Raw genomic sequence first — 22,787 nt, forward strand, 5'->3', positions numbered from 1 at the left:
AATTCAAACAATATAATACAAAAGAAATAGTGAGTGAGGGACACCATCGACTCTCTCGTTTGTATGTCACTGAATTGTGCATATCTGTTTTGTGAAAAATATATATATATATATATATATATATATATATATATATACATAAAAATATATACCTGGGTCTAGGCCAAAAGCTCGGATTAAATTGTGGTCTATCAGCAACGTCCAATCGTCTTGTCATATTTTTCGCCTAAGTATTTGGTGCAAGACACAGTCGTCATGTTAAGGAGTAGATGCCTGGAATCTATATATGTCCACACCAGAGAAGTGTTAAACAACACCGGTTTGGTATTGATCTAACACCATATAGGTGTTTATACAACAGCATCGGTTTGATTCCAAACTGATGTCGTTTCAATACTTCTCAGGTGTGGACATATATAGATTCCGGACTGGTGTTAAATCAACACTGGAGTTTTTGCAGAGTATATATATATATATATATATATATATATATATATATATATATATATATATATATATATATATATGATGTATTATGACTCATGAGAAAGAGACACATATCTCACCAACAATTTTAGTATACTGACCTGAAAACAGGAAAAAGGTACCTTGTTTTCGACTGTTTGTAGAAACTCATGAGGAGGATACATATCTGACTACAATGATAATGCGAATGCCGAGAGCGAGCTGAAATTTCTTTATATTCTGACCTGAAAGCTTGATATTCTATGCATTTTTGGTACCAATGATTAAGATGGGTATCTAAAAGAATAAAAGATGCGAGCGCGAAGCGCGCGAGCTGAAAATTTTGATATTTCAATCTGAAAAAAATATGACAGTTTAATGGACGTTTGTAATAAAGAACAAGATATATCCAACAAAAGATTATTGCAAATCGAAGCCGGAGTTCTTTTGAGGTTTAGAACTGAAAACAGGACATTCTATTCATCTTTTTAATCATGAAAAGTATGTGGTTTTTGCTTAAGAAATGATGCGAGCGCGAAGCGTGATCTGAAAATTTTTATAATCCAATCGAAAAGCGGACGTTTTAAGCACGATTTTAAATAAAGAACGAGTTGTGTATTTCAATCTCGCTTGCCGATTTCTGTGTAACATTACAATCTTTTTTTATTTTTGCACATCCGGAATAATGGGGGGGGGGGGGCAAAACGATATGTTTGCCCCCCCCCCAATATTTTCATTGGTGGGGTGATCGCCCCCTGCCCTCCCCCCCCCCCCCAGGATCGACGCCTCTGTCAAGCACTCTGCATAGAATAAATATAGAATTTGAGGTATCAGTTTGTTTGTTTTTTCTCCGCCGGATCTTGCTTTCTTCCTCCTGTTATTGTGCAGTATATGGGAGTATATATAATATTTTAAAATACTAATAGAGCATCTTTCTTTTTAACTGGTTTATTTCTCATAATGTACATATTATGCATTAGAGTATTAGACATATTATACAGACTTATACCACACATTTTCTTTTCTTCAGATTTCTTTCATTTTTTTTATTACTGGAATAAGTTCATTTTTGTCCATTCTCGTTTAAAACAAAATGCCTCTTCAATAACTTCATTCCTTATAATAATCAATAATTTGAATTGCATTACTCAAAATTCAATTTAGAAATTGCCATTTTCGACATCATTTCGTAATTTATCTATAGTTTTATATTAGTGCAATTAATTGTTAATGTAAACTGAGCCAGTGCCCTTCAAAGTGTATAAATTCTTTATTTTTATGTATATGTTATGCATTCTAACATATGTGACCAAGACGTATTTCCATGTGCTATCAAGTACAATTAAGATTGAATTGAATTGAATTGTTCCGTCGATCCAGAAAGATTTAAGTGTGGTGACAGTAGAGTACAGTAATATATTCGTAGCATAATTTATGCATATTCATTTTTTTTTTCATTCTAAATTTAACAAATTAAACTCAATTTATTATTTCTTTGTCAGGTGATATGCCTACGCATGTTTAACATCATTAAGATTCTAAATTTGCAAACAATAATTGGAATAACTTTTCCATAAATGATTATGGGTTGACCTAAAGGCCGGGCCTAAACGGGTACGTGACGTCATTTTTTTTTTCAATTAAAACAAAAACGACCCAGCTCCTTCTTCCTTCTTTCCCTTTTGTTTGTCTTTTCTCCTGTTTTCACCAGTAGAAAAATCACAGCCCCTTATCCCATTGCTTCAACTACCCTATAGCCATTTGTGAATTATGTCGGGTGGATCCCAGGGCCCTGGGAACGATTTTTGGGTTGGGGGTGCTAAAGTAGGCTTAAATTCAGGGGCGGATCCAGCTTTCGCCAATAAGGGGGGGGGGAGCAAAAAGTATTTCACACATATCTTCCCCGATCGGCCACTGAAAGATGATTTTTGTTTGTTTCTTCGTAACAGTCACTTCTTTGCTTTATCATTATAAAACATAGTGATTTCATAAGCCATATATTTAAATAGTGAGAGCGCGAAGCGAGAGCTAATTTTATGGAAATTTCATGTATCTTGTCCTGAAAATCAAACATTCTGGACAATGTTTGTGATCCTGAACTAGATGCGTATATAACTGATCGAAAAGGGACCTGTTGAGGACTGTTTGTAAAGCGATAAATATTCAATAATCAAATAAAGCGAGCGCGAGCTGAAATTTTTTTGACATTCCAACCTAAAAAATTGAAATTCTAAGCCGTTTTTTGTATTCATGGGCAGGATAGGCATATAACTAAACAATGCGAGCACGAAACGTGAGCGGAAAAACAATGAGATTTAGACCTAAAAACGGGTCACTCGATTCATGTTTTGTAAATCAAGAAAAGAATGGGTAATTGGGTATTCTGAATCAATAATGTAAGCGCCAAGCGCGAGCAGAAAAATTTTAGTCTGAAACTGGATAATTTAAGCATGTTTTAAATGAATAAAGAACAAGCTGTTAGCTGTGTATCTCAAAAAAATGCGTGCGTGTGATAAGATTTATACCTAGTATCTGGGCATTTTTATTTTTTTATTATGAAAATCAATAATGTGATCGCGAAGCGCGAGCTGAAAATATTTGATATTCCTATCTGAAAAAGGGTCAATTTAAGCACTGATTCAAGCACTGTGTAGGAAAATTGTGAAGTGGATATTATGGATCGCTCTTAACAAATGATGTGAGCGCGAAGCGCAAGCTGATATTTTTGCTATTTTTATTTTGACCTAGGACCCGGACATTCAAAGGACATTTTGTCATCATATGAAAATGATTACTTTTTTCTATTCCTCTTCCTAAGCGCGAGATATTCCATTCTAAAAAAAAAGGACAATTTGATTATTAGGAATTTATGAAAATGTTATATCAATAGTATTTATTAATCTAATAAGCCTATAGCATATTAAATTTTCAGGAAAAATACATTAAAGTTTTTTTTAAAATCGCTCGCGCTCCGCGCTCGCGCTTTTTATATAAGCTTATAAGAATATTTATGTTATTTTTACTTTTAGGTCTAAAATCTCAATTTTCTTCCTCTCTTCGCGCTCGCATCAATAATTGTTTAGTTACATATATACTTATCCCATTTATGTCAAAAAAATTTAGCTCGCACTTCGCACTCCAATTATTTAAATATATACCGTCTTCGTGGGTAACTGCATGTAAACAGGCCTTAACAGGTCCCTTTCAATCATTCTAGAACAGTTATTAAAAATTTCTGCTCGCGCTTGGCGTTCGCAGTAATTATCTAGTTACATACGCATCTTGTTCAAGATCACAAATTACATTGCCCAGTATATTAAATTTTCAGGACAAAAAAAATGAAAGTTCAACAAAAAAAAATCGCTCGCGCTCCGCGCTCACACTTTTTATATAGGCTTATAAGAATATTTATGTTGTTTTATAAGAATAGGCCTAAAGCTAAAAAGTGACTGATCGGGGGAAATGTAGGTGCAGATAATTTCGGGCCCCACCCCCTATGCGAAAGTCGGATCCGCCCTTAATTGTGACACATACACACACACACAGAAAAAAAAGGTTGCCCCCCTGAAAAAGCAAGGACCCCCCAGTGCCCCCCAGGAAAAAATCCTAGCTACGCCACTGATTGGGTGTGAAACCAACCCCCCCCCCCCCCCCCCCCGCCGCCTGTAAGCCAGGGATTGAACGTAAAGCTGAATCTAGGAAGGGTCCCTATGGCGTCATAGAGCCATTGGGAGGTTATAGAGGAATGAGACCCGAATAGACCCTACTGCGCGTGGGGCAGAGCCCCAGTAGCTCATCATTTGCATAACATTTAGCAAGCTTATAGCACAATGTTGTATGCAGTCCATCTTTCTTCCTGCTCTTTATTTTCAATCCTCGGCAGCCCGGTCGTATTGTTAAGTTCACTTTTATTTTCTTGTCCCTTTTCTTCGTTTCATCCAATTTAGCTTTTGGTTAAATCCATTCTACTTTCATTTCCCGCTATTGTTTGAGATTTTTTCATCCTTTACTTTGTTTCCCTTTCTTACTACTCATGCTACTGCATTACATAGGTCTATTTCGGAATGATTTGTTCTTTCTCACATGTTCTTCTTTCGTTCCTGTTCCCGCTTTCCTTCCTTTTCCATGAAAAAAAATATTTTTTCTTCGTTTTATTTTCACTTTTCCCTTTCCCTTTCCTTTACCCCTCTCCTCCCCTTTCTCTATCTTTCTACCTCCCTTTACTCTTTTTCCCGGTTTTTTTATTTTCCCGGTGAAATTCGCCAGGGGGCAGCTTGCCCCCCCCCCCCCCCTGCCCCCGCCTGTTACGCCACTGGTTTCATTAATATTAGCCTATAAGTTAAAAAGCGCCTCATCAATAATGGTTCTGCTCGAGCCTTGTCTAGTGTCAAGTAAGTGTCAGCGCGCCATCTAGCTTGCTAGCTAGCTAGCTGATCGATCGCCGCGGCGCGCCAATTTTGAAGGGCGCGCGATTAATAATAGCGAGCGAAAATGGCTTTACGTTTACGTGGCCGTGGCCGGCCTAGCTAGCTACCTAGTATACCGCCGCGCCGTGGACGTACCCAGTTAGTACTCACGAACTCCGGCCGCGGTGACCATAAACACACAATTGTTGGGGAATTTTATGGACTGAGTTGAGAAAACCGAGTGTACTATCAAACTTTTCGAACCTAAACAGATGCCGATTAACAGCTTCAACCAGTATAAAGTTAGTGAATTCGAGTCAAGCCGGATTCAAGTCTCCGGTCATCAGATCATGCCGGTGGAAGTGGAACAGAATCTCAGAGTCAGATACTTTTGATAGCTCAGCCCAGCTCATCAGACGAGCGAGCAACATAAACGCAATCCTCTGCTGACCCATCGAATTTGATTGACAGGTGTGGAGCGGAGCTGAGTGATGCTGAGCTGAGACTGGATCCAGGTTACAGTGCAGGACACCAGACTAGTGATTATTTTTGTGTCTCTAACTAAGTATAAAGGCGACCGCACACCTTGTCCTTAGGTCCTTACGATTGGTCTGTAACCCGATTTCAGAATAAAATGTAGAATTTGATGCTAATAATTGAGACTTGGAATATCTTCTTATTCTTAAATAATGTTCGATTCATTGTACGAATACCTATATTTATATTCAAATCAATGACTATGCTATCATCCAAAAAAGCGAATTTAATATCTAGTCGTAATGACGTCATAGCAGTCGTACGATTGGCTACGATTTGAAACTAATTCGGCCTTTTTTTACTCCAAAATAAAGGTTTGCAATCTTTCAAAATGTTATATTACTAATACTATTCTTTCAATCATTATTAATTTTAAATTTAACCTCAAATAAAATGATGATATGTTCTATTCACATTTTCAGAAAATGAGCAAAGTGCGATTTGTTCCAAAATCGGATCGCGAACAGTCGTACTCGTAAGGTGTTCGGTGGCCTTAACGTTAAATAGATCTAAATTAGCCTTGAGGACTCCATGATGATATTTTTAAATATTTTGACATATACTTCTTCATCATGGAGCCTTGAACCCCGGGGGGGGGGGGGGGGGGGGCCACTTCCATTGACGAGTGGATACCATGCGCGACCACGGGGTCTTGAAAAGCACCCTAAACACTTATTTTCCATGTTCTGAAAATGCACCCCTTAACAAGTATTGGTGTCTGAAACCCTACCCTTAACAAGTATTGGAAACAAAACTATACTCTTGGCAAGTATTCCCTGAAATGAATCCCTAAACAAGTATACAGCGATATTTTATTGTTGTGTCACGCGTCCGTCGGTCGTCGGTTTTACCTAATTTACACACCATTTGGTTTATACGGCCCCACTTTCCTCACCTCGCGCAAATCGGGACTCTAAACATGTAGTGTTGGGGCAAAAAGGACATCCTTTATACAACATTTTAATTTTGTTTCATCATCCCCGCAAATTTGACCCTAAACACGTAACTTTCCTAGCGAAATAGATACCCTTTTTTCATTATTTTTGTGTTTTTGACACCCTTATCACGTTACGTACGTAACGTGCCCTATCTTGAAAAAGACATCCTTTTTACATGTTTTTTTGGTCGCGCATGGTATCCACTCGTCAATGTAAGTGGCCCCCCCCCCCCCCCCCCGGGCTTGAACCGCCTCCCATATATGCATAAGCGAGACCTCCACACCCGGATGGATTTCCCTAGGAAATCCATATTTACAGGGTGAAATCAGTGTATAAGTGTGAATTTTATTGATATTTGAACCTTCAAACGCCTAATGCGTATGAAGGGACAAAATTAGTTCACTATGAATGGCGAAAATGAGAGGTTTCTTACCAGACCGATCTCGTGTAGATCCCTCGATCCGTTTGTCAACAAAGCAAATACAATAGGTCTGACTCTTGAACCGCTTCGTTATGACGTACCTTCGATTAGCTATGTTACAAAATGCTGTTTTGAAGAACAATTTATAGACAAAAATTATTATTTAACAAATACTAAAATTTAAGTATTTCTGCCATTCATATCAAATATCAATAAAATTCACACTTATAAACCGATTTCACCCTGTAAATATGAATTTCCTAGGGAAATCCATCCGGGTGTGGAGGTCTCGCTTATGCATATATGGGAGGCGGTTCAAGGCTCCCATGATGAAGAAGTATATGTCAAAATATTAAAAATTATCATCATGGAGTCCGCAATGCTAGATCTTAATACCATTCCAATACAATGCATAGCCAGATAGCATAAATGTTACTGTTTGACCCCTAGTATTAGTCTGTCTTTCTTAGCCTCGGCTACCTTAGACTAGTTTTAGTCTTAGAAAACTAAAAAGTTATGAATTTTATGCCAAGAAGCAAGATAAAGTCTACCTAAGCCTAGGCTAAGTTAAATGCATGGTGCTGGTGGACACTGACAGACACAGCACATGTGTTTTATTGTCAAATTAACTTGTTAGATGTGCTGGTCATCTTGACTTTGTTTAAACTTTGTTGGGAATGGGATAGGAACCGCATACTATTGAGATTGCATGTAAATAACTAAGCACATAACTTTCAAGCGTCATAAGTAATTCTTTAATTATGACCCCCTCCCTCTGGGTCTTTATATTCAGCATTCAGTTTTGCAGTCATCAGGGTGTCGAGACAGTCCATGGCAATGACATTGATGATAGCTTTTGGTTGAGTAATGAATGTAAACCCTGATTGTTATTGAAAGGAGAAATTAAGAAAAAACATAAGAGAAAGAGACAATCTAGATCTATATTTTATTGTCACAAAGTCAAAAATGCAACTCCTGTTTAAATACACAATGCAGGCGATACTACCTTGGCATGGGCATTCCATTAGTTGATTTTTTTTGGTAATCATTTTAATTTTCATTTTTTATCAACAGGGTGGAATATTGCAGTCTGAACTCAACAACTGATGTTTGAATGATCCAGTGAGCAAACTTTGTGGACATGCTTCACTTGAGATTTTCTCAGCTGAAGCTTAGACAAGATCCAACTCGACAGAGAACTGCATCAGATTTTTCTGGAGAAAAGATTGATATAGCAATGGATCTTGTCAGTGATGAGACAGATAAAGCAGGGCAGCCAGGTGAAAGTAACTTTCTGGTTCCAGACATTTCAACGAGATCCAGCTTGGATAGCATGAAAAAGAAGCTAGAAAGGATGAAGCACTTCAGGTCTACGCCAGGCCCTAGACCAAGTCCTACAAAGGGATGGGATCAGACTGAATCAGCTGGACATAGACATGATAGAGATATTTCTCCTCTTGCATTCGGTCGAGTTCCAATGTGTAGTCCAAACTATTTGGGACGAAAGCCACCAATGTCTGAAGAGCTGGCTAAACTCTGTTCAGATTCCCCAATATCCCCTTTCAAGTCTGACTCGGACAATTCCTCATGCCTTTTCGCAGATGATTCTTTCCTGTCGTCGGCTGATTTTGCAGACGATGTTTTTGATATTTCCTCTAGAGATGCCAGATTTCATAATGAACGCTCCCATTGGAACAGGCATGATTCTGAGGTTTCCTTTGATAAATATGGAAGAGAAAATGAATCTGCAGTGACGAAAGGGGCAGCAATCGCAGGCAGTCCTAGCAAAATAAGGCACAAAAACTCCCGGGCGATCCGACGCATCAAGAGTGCATCCTCCTATCGCTATTGTCCCTTTAAATCCTCTCCACAAAAAGCAAATACGACATACTCTGGCACAAGATGGTATAAAGCCCCAACAGACACACAACTCTATGAAGTAAGGAAAAGAGAACTCAAAGAATCTAACCAAGCTGCTTCTAATGCCATCACCTTGCCAAAAAGGGTCTTGCAATTTGGAGTTTGTGACAGTCAAGCCAATCAGCAAGATCATTTTGTAGAAAAGGCCAAGACTGAAATCCATGTTGAGCTAGCTACCAGTAGGACTGAAACTCCTGAATCAGGCTATGGTTCATTGAATACTACCCGTCAAACTCCAGATTTGGTACTCAGCGAAACCCCTGTGACCAGATTACCATTTCCAAGAACTGAACATGTTCCTTCAAAGAACAATTCTTCGTACAGGATCATCAATACCCATGCTGTCCCTTGGCTTGAGAAGTTTGACATTATATCCAAACTTTATGGTATAGCATCCCATGTTGTGGAAAAGATCTTCTCCTATTTAGGACCAAAAGACCTTGTGTTGTAAGTAGTACATTCTTATTTCATGGTTTTATATGTCCTGCTTGCAAAATGCAAAGTTCTGTAAGTCATTGATGATAGACGCACTTTAAAATCTATCAACTAGAATCAACTATAAGATTTTGAGAGACATAAGTCTCAAACTTGCTACCACAGACTTAAGTTGCAGGAGCACTATGCTTTTGTGTTTTATCTTACTTGACAGACTGAGACTTCATTGAATCTCTTTTCTATTGGTTATCTGGCATTTATACTGTATGTGATAATAATTTACTGTCTTTAGTGGGTTATATTATGGTAATGATGACTTTTAAGTTATTAACCAAGAAAGGAATGTATTATCATTCTGTCAAGAAAATATCCAATAACCTACTAAAACCTAGTGATCTACACTTTAAAAAGCTAAATGAGTGAATATTCTTCCTGATCTGTTATTAAAGCTACATGTATATTATTTGTTGGGATTGATTTATTTCTCTTTTTTTTTGGGGGGGGGGTGCAAGTTCAACACCCATTGGTTTCTTTGTTTTGGGTGACTAAATGAAATTTAGTCTTGATACTCTTGAAAAATGACAGAGGATGATTACCAATTCCATTACATGTACAGTATCAACTAATCATTCCATGAGAAATATTCACTTATAGAACATGGCAGTGTGAGATGTGAGTGACCAATACTAATCCAATAAAAATCAAAAGTATGGTAATAAATTTCTATGCTAACAATTTTGCATCGTTACTGTTTCATCCCGTTGCCCAGATTCTCTTCAGTAAGCCCAAGATGGCGCCATATATGCTCATCGCATCCCCCTACAGCAAAGATCAGGGACCACTACCTCAAAGCTAAGGAAAATGATTTCCAATTAAGGAAGGTAAGCAGATTTTTTTGTGTTTAGATTGCCAAAAATACATTTATAACCAAAATAAAAACCAGCATTGAGTCAAATAGAACAGCATATTATAAAAATACATTCATAAAATTGAATATTGGCTGTTATAGGTCAACATCATTGTTTTCCAATTTCTAATGAAACAATTTTTGCTTTTGGAAATTTTTGATATTTATAAGCATAGTAAATTACAGTGAAAATTGGCAAGAAAGATGTCATGTTATCGATGATTCCATATACATGTAAAGCATGTTAAAGTCCCATTACAAATGTCATGATTTTTATATTTTTTAATTTCGTAAATGCGCTATAAAACCATCCATTAACGTCCTCCTTTACAGTTATACCTGTCAGAGTTCAAATCAAATCATATTCATTTCCCTTTTTACAGGAGAACATTCCATCATCATCTGGCTTACCAAACCGAGGACGTGTTGTAACAGGACCTGGAACACCCTTGGCTTCTGTGCAGACCTTAGGTACACCAACCTCTTCAAGTACTCCAACCATGAAAATGACCCGAATTGATAAATTCTATGAAGTAAGTCAAATATGTTTGCTAATGTTAATGTTATCTTCTGTTGTAAAAATACAAATACTCTGCCCAAGTCAAATCTCTATGGACCATAGAAATCTGTTTGACTTGGGGATATCGACTCATGAGAAGTATATAATTATAATAAAATTAGTTATAATAGCTGGATTTATATAGCACTTTTTGCCTGAGGATACAAAGTGCAACTATTATTATTCCCTAATTCGACTCTCAATCGTGAATAAATTATTTTCAGTCACGCCTCACTATCCTTAAGCACAACCAGTGCAACAACATCAACACCTGAAATAGAAAACATTTATATACTTTACAAAAAACATACCTGTTTCGAGGGGAGCACCAAGCTTCGACGGCAAGACAGCACGAACGGTACTTACTGACGAATGTACTGAGGCCTCCCTCTGAGTTCAGATCTCGAAGAACTCATCAATGTACTGTACATGCTGTAAGGCCTATTCATCCATCAGAATTCTCTTTGCTCTATCTTCTTGCATCCAGTCAATCGTCCACATATCCATCCCGAATAAGACGTCCGTACTGTGCTGTGTCGAACTCGGTCAGTGAATTCCGAATCGTTTAGGAATTCAGACACTCCTCACGCAAGCATTGTTATGCTAATCGGATACTTCTGCTAAGAAAAGAAAATGTATTTATTCCCTAATTCGACTCTCAATCGTGAATAAATTATTTTCAGTCACGCCTCACTATCCTTAAGCACAACCAGTGCAACAACATCAACACCTGAAATAGAAAACATTTATATACTTTACAAAAAACATACCTGTTTCGAGGGGAGCACCAAGCTTCGACGGCAAGACAAGCTAAACTTATAGCTCCCCCTCTCAGTCAATCAAAGAACGGGTAAACAAGAAAATGAGTTACACAACGCAATCATTTCAATTTAACCAACTTTAAATGTATAATGATAATAATACATGTCTCATTCAACAATCTCATCGAACGTCTACAATCCATCTTTAACAAAGTTATACGTATAATCATACTAGGCTGAGGCTAATTTACCCGGTATAAAAATAATTCTAAAGCCCCAAATTCATAGAAATTGAAAGACAATCCTTCATATTGTCTTTAATATATCCATCCTTAGCAGTCTCCGACCTCCACCTACCATGTTTCTTAAACAACCTGTCTGGAACACCACAGTTCGCTGCTGCTGTGGCTCCGTCACTTCGGAGGCTATGCATGCCAAAACTCTTTGGATTCAACCCTACTTTCGCCAACGCCTCTCTCAATAATTCTAAACATCTAGTATAAGACAACTGTCCACGTCTTAACTTGTAACTATTACTGGATTTACAGTAATTTAGAGGCCTAAAAAGAAATACTTCATCAGAGGCATCGTTAAGCCCCGCTGCAATCAAATATTTCCTCAAAGCTAATACGGGGCAGGTGGGGAATTTGTAGCACCTATAAGAACCCTGTAAATATCGGTTTTACTTTTCATGATGAAAGTATTCACATGAGACAAATACAAGTCTAAATCACATTTACGAATATGTATCATTTCATCAAATCGTAGAATGCCTGCGTAGGAAATCAAAATCATAGCACATAATCGAATATCTAATAGACTCGTTGAAGATCCATACTTCTCAACAACTGCTTTCAAAATGTCTGGGGTTATAACTTCTTTCTTAACGATCGGTTTGTTTAGTAATTTCTTTAAACATTGTAAAACAATATGTATGAACTTGCGATCACAGGGATTAACATTCATCCTTGGCTTGCAGTCAAAATGCCACTTAATGGCGTAAAAAGCCGATTCTATCCTCGAATAAGGAGCTTCTCTTTGATACAAATGAATAAGATAGCGACTAATATCTTCTGGTTCTGCTGTGTCAGAATTTACTTTATTTTGCTTACACTAATCTCTCCAGGTATTCAACGCTCTGTTGTATTTACTCATAGTGTTATCAGCTCTCGAAGCTGTCAAGACCTTGTTCAAAGTTATATCATATCCTTCATGAAGAGAATTTCTGGATTTAAGAAAAATTAAACAAAAACTTATAAGCTGGTATATATTTATCTCAACACAATATATTCAAATTGTGATAAATTCTCAAGTTCAGTCATTCTTATCAAATTCTCAAAATTTAATCACTTCTAATACGTTTTACAGCCATGACAGCAAAATTAAACATTAACTATGCAGCTATCCTCAAACCAGGTGGTTTTATATTTTCACTAAAATTTCAGTATGAAATTCATTAGATCACAAATCCATATCATAATTCGTTTCAATCGTCTTGACGGCTTAGCAAAACAATAGCTTTGGGATTCATTTCCTTTGCGAAAATATTTATTTTTGCCTTAAAACACTTGCAAAAAACTTTCTGAAACATTTCATTCACAAGAATTCTGTAATTTTGAGACTTTGAATGTTTTCAATCATCACCAATTTCTTCATTCTGAGCTCCGCCGCCAGTAAATTATAACTAATTTGAGAATGAAATCTCATATCAATTCCTTATCAACCTTTACGATGGTTATCCTTTTACATAATCATAACATTCTCCAATTTCCATCACCACTTCTTTGCTCTGCAGCATAAGTGGATCCTAGCTATGCAGCTATCTGCCATGCGGCCGTGTAAAAATTACATGTTGCATTCCAACAGTATAATTTTGAATTAACCTCCATCAAATGGATTTATTACATACCAGCATTCATGTCAGCCATCTCTCACAAACCGTTTTTTTTTTTTTTTTTTATTTTTTTTTTTTTATTATTATTTCTGCCTTGAACGAAAATTCCTTGAGGATTATCAATTTTGAAGTATTCAGAGAATAAGGAACGAAAATCACTTTGTTCAGAGAAAAGAATCGGCCAGAAGGGTGCAGACGGCCAGAAGGGAACAACCAAAGTCCCCCTAGCAGAACAAAACCTTCAGATGCTTAAGTACTTGCCCTATACATGCTATACATTCGATAGGTGGAACCAAACCAATTATTCTCGCCCGACCAATCACATGAGAAGGGATCAACATGATCTATTAGGGGACACCAATATTTAGAATTGAACTTCTTAATTTTGAAATTAAAATCGTCCGCAAGTCTGTCCACAGTGTGAGGGCCCCAGATTTTGTCCAAAAATCCGACAAATTCATCTGACACACCCCAATCATCAAAATCTATCATGCGACTTAGTGCATCTGCAAAACGGTTCTCCTCTCTGGGAGCCCAATGAACGTGAAGACTAATGTTGTTTCTTTTACACAACTCAAAGATGTGTAAACTCATCTCATGCAATTCTGCAATCATACTTCCTTTATTTACAATCGATCCTACTCCTTTATTATCACAGAGGACCTTGACAGTTTTATGTCTCATGTGAGATACAACTGTTTGCAGTGTCATACCATGGACCTATTACTTGAGTTCTCTCCAAGTGGAGTTTTTAACCATTTCAAACTCAAACCAATCTCATCCCATTTCATGCCTGCGCACTCAGAAACCCAGGCCCCGCAGCCTGATGGACTTGCATCAGAATAGATGAAAGTCTGTGGAACTGAATAAGCAGAAATAATGTTTACGTTAAGAATATGCAAATTCTTCTCCAGAAGAAGAACACGAATATTAATTCATCACTATTGATCACATTATGTCCTATCCCAATGTACCCTCCGGATGATTTCGTGATGCATAAATCTGGTTTTAATTTGAGTAACTGTGCCAAACACTGGATACAATGTATCTTTCCAACTATAACTACGATCTTTCGTTCTGAAACCTCAGGCAATTCTGCTTGAAATGAATCTGAACATAACTCAAGATCCTTCATCCTTCTTTCAGTAATCTTTATATAAGCTACTCTGCTTTCCCGTGGTAATCCTAACCAATCCAAACACTGGACAGGAGTCCATTGAGATATTTCTCAACATTTGGTATCAAACCTGTTTCAAGTAAGTCATTTTTCACCGTCTTGACCATAGTATCATACGAATCAAAGGAAGCAGCACGACCCAATCATCTATATACAAAAAAAAAATGAAAATACCATTTCTATACGCCAATGATTAACGATAGGCTTAAATCGTGTAATGAAAACAAAGGTAGCTGTTGCCAACCCAATGACAACACCTAAAAGGAGAAAAACCTTGTACCACTACCAAAATCCCAACTAAAGCCTACAATTTTTCATGCACTTGAAAAATGTAATAATGATGATAACCTTGCTTAAGTTCAAAGGAAAGCATAAATTCTCCCTGTTTTAAATAAGACATGACTACATTCCAGTCTTCAAGTATAATAGTGTTCTTCCACAAGTGTTAGTTGACATAACGTTAACCAAGAATCAGTCTCTTTTTATATCTGAACTCTGAATTGAATCTGAAAGGGGGTAACATCATGGGGTGCAGTGGTGGATTCAACAACCAAACCCTTTTTAATAATAATTCGTTAATGGCTTCAGAAACGAAATCGGGATCGATGTCAATGCTGACTTATCATCTTATTGTAAGGTAATTTGTAACCATGTTCATTGACATCTACAACAATTTGAGATGCATCAGTTGATTTCCAAATTGTAAGGAAGCATTCAATCTACCTTTAACCAAAGGTTCTGAATTTCATTGATCATACTCATAATTTCTCAAATAAAATTCTTCCTCCTACCCTGCACATCTTGTCGAATCAACACTAACGTTACTCGATGTTTCCCAACCGAAACAATTTCAACAATGCTCTGTTTCTGTATTTCTTAATTTAGAAGGGCCCGCTGACGGACCAGGAGTAGTCAATATATTCCAGATTGTTTGATCTGTGTCATATCTATGTCTAGGTTCATTAGTAAGAGGTGGAATTCAACCAAAATAACACATCTTTTCTTAACATATAATTATGGACTAGGTAGAATCAAGAATAGATTCCTTTGCTACGCCCTTCTGATCATTCTACTCTTCAGTTCTCAAATACCACACTTCGTCAAATACAGAACAAAACTGACATTTACCTTGCTCAGTTTGACCATGATCAATGGATCATTTAACTCTGTTGAGCATTGTTATCTCTGAAGGATGAATCTTGCTGGGATCTTGCTTCCTGATACCTGGGCAACTTCTCCAGTGCCCATGTCTACCACAGGCAAAACGTTCGTCGGTGGTCTGAGGCAACTTGCATACCCGCGCCAACTATTTTGTACATATAAGTTGGCGACACTGCCAAGCGAATATCGATTTCTTGACCCAAAGGGTATACGAAATAAGTTGTCGGAAGTAGTAGAAGAACCTTGAAAATTTCCAACATTCTTGCCCAATATAACCTTTGTTTGTTGAACGAAATAACTTACGCTTTCTATTTACACAAGCCTGAGCTTGCCTCATTCTTTTCTCCCTCATCAGTATTCATCCAATGCGGACCAACCTAAAATATAAAAATGATCTCTATATATTTATTTGATTAATCTCCCATAATTAAGTCATAAAGTAATTCCGCTGAAAAACGAACAGCTTCCATTAACAACATAAGGCCATATCTATTATGTACAACCGTTCATAAATTTCAAAAGCAATAGCCTAGTTTGGAATTTTCATTCATCTTTATCTCACTAACCTGCTTCAGATTCATCTGCTTTTCTGATATGTTTCTTCCTTTTAATTATATCTGCAATACCTTACTTCAGCAAAGCAAGGGCTGCGCCCGCTGCTTACCTTACTCTAATAAGGCAAATTTCTTATCCAACTCCTCCTGGCGTCTAGAATTATATTCATATTGAACCTTATTACCTTTCGAAAGACATCTCCGACGCCCTTTTTTAGTTGTAGAAGCTCCGCTGACCCGGGCAATGTATCGAGAATCAACATAATGAAACAGCCAGCCCAATCTTTAAACGAGCCAATGCTTCCTTTGTAGCATTGCTTACAAGAAGGCGAAGAGACTCCAGATTATTGAGTAAAATTTTCTGAAACTGCCTTTAATTTGTGGCATAACCCGAGGTTAATTTCTTGATTCGGCATTATTTTATATTTAACATCGAATCCAAACGTAGATCTATTACGATAAGGCCTTTAGTTTAACACGTGGAAGAAGCGTTGAAAATAAGACGTCCGTACTGTGCTGTGTCGAACTCGGTCAGTGAATTCCGAATCGTTTAGGAATTCAGACACTCCTCACGCAAGCATTGTTATGCTAATCGGATACTTCTGCTAAGAAAAGAAAATGTATTTGTCTTGCATAATCTGGTTTAAAAAAACTATTTCCTTTTTGGAGATAATTCAACCTACATGCAGCTTCTGTTGTTAGGCAGAGTGTACTATGTTTCTGTCTACTTATCTTCGGCACTTTCTAATAAATTTTAGGATTCTATTTGAAATATTTCTTTTCCAAACGTTAGCGCACTTTGGTACATCCACATGTAGCACGTCAGAGAACTTTGGCTTTTTAACAGGGTTTTAACAGTAGGGAAAAATCAGGGAATTTGATTTTAAAAATACCTCAAATCAGGAAAAATGCCTCAAAATGAGGGAAATATCAGGAAATTTTGATCAGCCCACAAGTCGAAAGCACAGTAGTCAGTCAGACTCAGTTATATTTTGTTGCATATCAAATCGACATCCATTGCAGGGTGCTACATAACTTTTTAGAAGAACTTGCCCAATCGGGCAAGTAAATTTTTAAATAGTTGGAATATACTTGCCCAAAAATCTTTTTCACTTGCCCGAAAAAATCCTTGAAAAAAAAGTTTTACCTCTTGAAAAGAAAGTTTTGCGGTTTTATAAACCATTGACCCTTTTCTCTCTTTTGTAATGAACTGATCTACCTTGTTATTACATTTCTTTTTCCAAGGTGATTTTATCTTGTCTGCCATGACCAAAATTAGGGTCAATATCATATCATATCGACCCTAATTTTGGTCATTCTGTGATAATGCTTGCCCAATTCGGGCAAGTAGTTCTGGTCTTTACTTCATAACACTTGCCCGACTCTAACTTTTACTTGCCCCGCCCGGGCAATCGGGCAAGTGCTTATGTAGCACCCTGCATTGAATGACTGGTTATGGTGGCACTAATTAGTTTTACATTATTGTTTTATACTGAAAATACATGTAATTCACTGCAACAACTTAGAAAACATGCAAACTGGGAATGGGTTTAAATAATTATCAGGGAATTTTTAAACTTCATCAGGGAAAATTCAGGGAGTTTTGTTTTCTTGAAAAGCTGGGAACCCTGTTTAAAGAATTTTCATATTTCAACTCAATATCTTGAGCTAGAATTTTGAATTCTGAATCATTGTTTAGTTTGTAGAATTGTTTCCTTATATTTTAAGAATAGAGGTTTCGAAAAATGTAGATCAAATGAACTTGATTAAACTCTTTGTAAATTTCTCTCTGTTCTTTTGTTAATTGCCTTTTAATTTGATGCTCTTATATATCTATGATAAGACATTTTTCTATTATCTAATCATTTCTCTTTTCAGCTCGGAAAACAACTTCAGCATGGGGAAAAGCTTGAGAAATGCAAATGTGGATCACCAGCTCGGATTGAAACCAGGACAAGGAAGGCCTCCTGCTCCAGTATGCATTGCCAGTTTGAATTCTGCATCAAGTGCAGGATGAATTACCATGGCAACAGCCCTTGTTTGTCATCAACCAGTGCCAGACGGGCAAGAGGACCAAGTGTTGGATCAAAGAAGAGTAAGAATAATTTACGACGCCACACTCGTCTCTCTGCAAATGATTGACAGTTCATTGTTAGCTGCATGCAAAGTATTGCCTTTTTATGTCACTTTGTTTTGTTAAATAATCTTCAATGTCAGATCATTAGTATTACCTCAGTCACATTCAGAATTCCAAGCTGACTTGATCTGACTCGTTGCTCCTCAACTGTTTTACCCCAATGCCTACTTTGACTTTTGTAAGTAGCCCATGTTCATTCTTTATTTCTTTGTATGCCCACCTCACAGAATAATGTGATAAGAAGACAACAATTAACATATTAATGTATGACAAAAATATGAAACAAATTTTATGGAAATTATTTAAACCGTAGCATTTAAAACGTTGCCATCCTGTGCCAGTTTTCAATTTCATTCCAAAATGTTATATTCTAAAATGACCAAATGGCATTGATGATGATTTTGAATGCCTTGATTTTATACCAATATGATGTGTTGCGATTCAAACAGTTAAGTTGAGTCCAAGATGTGTCACATCACACATATCAATTTTTCAGATTTTTTAGTTTCCAAAAAATTTTCAACTATAAATCGCATTGCCTATCAAAGTGTGCCACGGACCACTGGTTGAGAAGTATTTATCTAACTCACTTGAATTTATCTGATAAATACGATTCTCCACCATGTAGAAGTTATCAGTATTGGGTTGTCTTGGTGATAAATGAGACAGAGATGACTGAATAAGTAACATATCTGTGCCCTGTGACATCAAAGATACAATCAATTTTAAAATAAAATATGACCGTAAGCCTAAGGCAAATGATTTACAAACAGTTATAATCAATCAATTGTTTATATTAGCCTATCTTGGTATCTTGGCGCTGTTACATAATATATCAAATCAATTTTATAATCAGTTATAATTGTAAGTCTAAAGTAACTGATTTACAAATGGTTACAATCCAACTAGAATTACAATTAATTTGAAATATTGATTGTGTCTCCTTACATTGTATGTTACCCCCAGCATCTCTTGAAGCTGGGATCAGTGCAAATCTTTGCATACATGTACATACATGGCATTAGATGGTTAAAACAGTAATGTCTTGTGGAAACATTCGTTTTTCAGTATTAGACATTTAAACCTTGAGTGAGTCTTGTTTTCCTTATCAATTGTGCCAAGAAGATGCTTAAATGTGGGAAGATGCCTAAGTGTAAAATCATGCTCCAGCATGATGCTTCAATCACATCGTGTGCAGCTGACTGTAAAGACTAGATTCATGCAATTCTTCATGTTTTAATTCCCTCAGACCAGATCATTGATTTATCTCTTCCATCATTTTACCAAAAGAAGTATTCAGCTCGGTATTAACTATTTACCTTTTTTTTTTAATGGTTGTCTATTTGTGATTTGTTTTTATATACATGTACAGTATATTGCATTTCTCTGGTCTTTCTTGAATTTCTTACTAGTGTATTTTTGGTTACTTGTTATTGCTGCATGTACATGCTAATTAAAGACAATTTGTGGTAGTTTGGTATTTTGGAAATTAATTTGTGTATCTCTTGAGACATACGCTAAGCGGCTATGCCATACATTTCATGAATATAGTATTTAATTTGGATGACACAGAATGAGATATAAATATTCCAATTGTTAGGGCCAATATAACATTACACAAATTAATGACTTGCAATATTGGCCAGAACAAGTAGAATATTTCTTGTATGATTTAGAAGAACCATCCAATATAAAATCAGAGGCTGTAAAACATTTTTGAAAGTAGGGGATCACCATGCAAAATTGGATATGACAAGTTTTTAAACATTTTTTAAACATGTTTGCTGGGAAACGATTTGGGGGAGGGGCTCAAGCCCCCACAGCCCCGTTGGTTCTGCTGCCTCCTAAATTGGCCTCTTAGTGATCATTATTCATTAAACTGTGCATTGCATGGTTGTCGCACTGCAAGTTTTGTATGGAAGCCTATGGAGAATTTGTCACATTTTGGCACATCATGTATTATGCTCTGTTACTGCTAGGAAAATCATGCAGAATGTTGCAATATTGGTTTACAGAAAGGGGGGGGGGGGATGGTGATCCCTCTATTAGCATACAGTACATGAACATTACATGTATATATACAAAAAAATGTTTTGCAGTGGAAAATAATCCAAAATACATGTAAACAGTACTGTATGATTATTCATCACTATCAAATTTTTACCTGTATTGAATAAAAGAAAGGCATACTTGGGTTGGGACATGATTTTTTTCAATGTGGGTGATGTTTGCCTTCCTAAATGCTTCCATGAAATTATCCTTTTCAATATTGTACCAATGTAAAGTAACAAAAATATTGATGAAAAAGTGTTAAGTGGTGAAGGGAATAATATTGCCAACCAAATTTGATTAACAATTTTTGTTCACAAGAGAAATGCTCTCAACTATAAAGTTCTTTACAATCCTATTTTAAAAACTGCTACACAGAAGACTTTTTGTAACCGTCGTTAAGAAATGTGAAGAAAAACTGCAATACGATTCCAGGAAAATTATTCCCGGTGGTCATTTGTAATGTTTGACAACATAATGTGTCTTGTATTGTGGTTTGTGATGGGAGTTCTTTATTGTTAAATGCACTGCAATATTTTGGTGAAGGTTATGAAATTCTTCTGCTATTTTTAACTTGTAATGAATGTATTTTAAGTATTTTTAAATATTGATAAAGCATGAATCTGTATTAGATTGTATTATTCTGTGATAAGGACCTAAATATATCATTGAAAAAAAGTGTTAAATGATTGATTATTTACAGGAAGGATAGCATTTACCTGAACAGATTAAACAAACTTTAGGTGTGATTGTACAACATTGACAAAATCATAAAATTCCATAGTTGCAGTCATACCGTAAGAAAGGAAAAATAAAAAAATAAAAAAGATTTAATCTTACATTTAAAAAAGAATTGATAATATGTAGTTCAGTTTAAACCATCAATTGTACTGAATTTCACCAGACATAATATTGAAAAAATTATAAATTTTTTGTGATCATTATACCATATTTCTTTTATATTAGATATGCACTAGAATGTATCTAAAGTTTTTAAAAGGACTAATTAAAAGTTGTGAGAATAAAAGGAAATTATAAAAAAAATATTGGTCTCCAGTAAATGGAATAGCTGCCTGCAAAAGAAAATAACAGGATCCAATTGAGAACTTATGCTTACTCCATTATCACTTGAACCTCAATGATTTTTTTTCTTGACCAAGTTTTTCTCAAAAGTCCACTGATAAATTTCCCTGTTTTTTATAATTCTGCTGTCAAAACAATGTAATGTCATGATGTCTTCCAATTGAAATATTAATGATGACAGCTGAGTCTTTCATGTATTTGTGCCAGAATATTTTGGACAATCCTATGTAAATTAATTCGATTGGTAGCAGTACTCAATTGTTGTTGTACGCCTTTTGAAGATTTGTAAATGTTTGTAATGAAATAAAATTATTTTTTACAGTTATTCCTTTAATGTGGTGTGTATCTTTGATGGTGGTGTATTTCACAATTAATGTATCTTATTTCTGCTCCCTATTTTGTGAGATGGCTTCAGGCAATTTTTTTTCCAGGGGCTACTTTTCATAACTGCCTAAAACTCTGGATAAGCTAAACATTGCAATGAAAGCTAAACATTGCAATGAATGAGGTTTTCCAGTGCTCCTTTTTAATTTCCAGTCTCTTTTTTGGATTTTGGAGGCTAAATCACTCCAAGCCCTTATGTATTTATTCCCTTGGATCGCTGTCTCACCTTCAAATAGAAATGGTTTGTGGGTATATCACATTAATGCTACTAAAAACAGTGAATATGAGTGCCAAATTTTGGATTTGACTTAAGCGGAGAAACATATTTGGGCATACAGTACATAATTGCACATAACCTTGTACAAACCAATAGCAAATCGAACCTACACGATGTGAAAGACATGATTAGAAAGGGAAGAGAATGGTTAGAATGCCAAAGAGGAGAGGGAGACATACAATGTATTGTTTGAACTGAGATGGAATCATGATAATAATATATCACATCACATTTTTAAGGTGCTGATTATCTAGTTGCCTATTCAATGGTGCACTATATATACGCGTAGGGAAACAGGGGCCGCGGAAGCGGGGGGGGGGGGCTTCAGCCCCCCCTACTTTTTTCCAAAACCGTGTACAAAAACGTAAAAATGACCATATGATTGTGATTTTTTGCATGGTCAGCCCCCCCCCCCCACTTTGAAAACCGTTCCACGGCCCCTGGGAAAGAGGAGTGTATGAAAGAAGCAAGACAGAGGAGAGGGCAATGTACAATGCATTAATATGTATAATTAGAGAGAAAAGGAATGAAAATAAATAAATGAGAGGGATTAAGGGATGGAAGCTAGGGGGAGACCTAGTAAAGATTTTGTGTTCAATGAATTGTATCTGTGTAGAGTGAATGACGTTAGAAGAGGGGACCAATATTGTACAGGGTATCTTTATATGGTATGGAACTGTAAACCATAATATGCCTATAATAGTTCTTTTAAAAATGAAAAT

The 22,787-nt window shown here is 36.4% G+C and overlaps 1 protein-coding gene across 1 annotated transcript; it reads left to right on the forward strand.

The window, feature by feature from the left end:
* Nucleotides 1-4,901: 4,901 nt before the first annotated feature.
* On the forward strand, nt 4,902-21,729 carry LOC129258782 (uncharacterized). Its single transcript, XM_054897019.2, has 5 exons — nt 4,902-5,410; nt 7,842-9,134; nt 9,892-10,003; nt 10,413-10,562; nt 18,014-21,729. Exons 2-5 carry the CDS (start codon nt 7,909-7,911, stop codon nt 18,275-18,277), a joined length of 1,752 nt encoding a protein of 583 aa, XP_054752994.2. The 5' UTR covers nt 4,902-5,410; nt 7,842-7,908; the 3' UTR covers nt 18,278-21,729.
* Nucleotides 21,730-22,787: the final 1,058 nt, after the last annotated feature.

This window comes from Lytechinus pictus, chromosome 1, assembly GCF_037042905.1.
Source record: "Lytechinus pictus isolate F3 Inbred chromosome 1, Lp3.0, whole genome shotgun sequence".
Taxonomy (NCBI): Eukaryota; Metazoa; Echinodermata; class Echinoidea; order Temnopleuroida; family Toxopneustidae; genus Lytechinus; species Lytechinus pictus.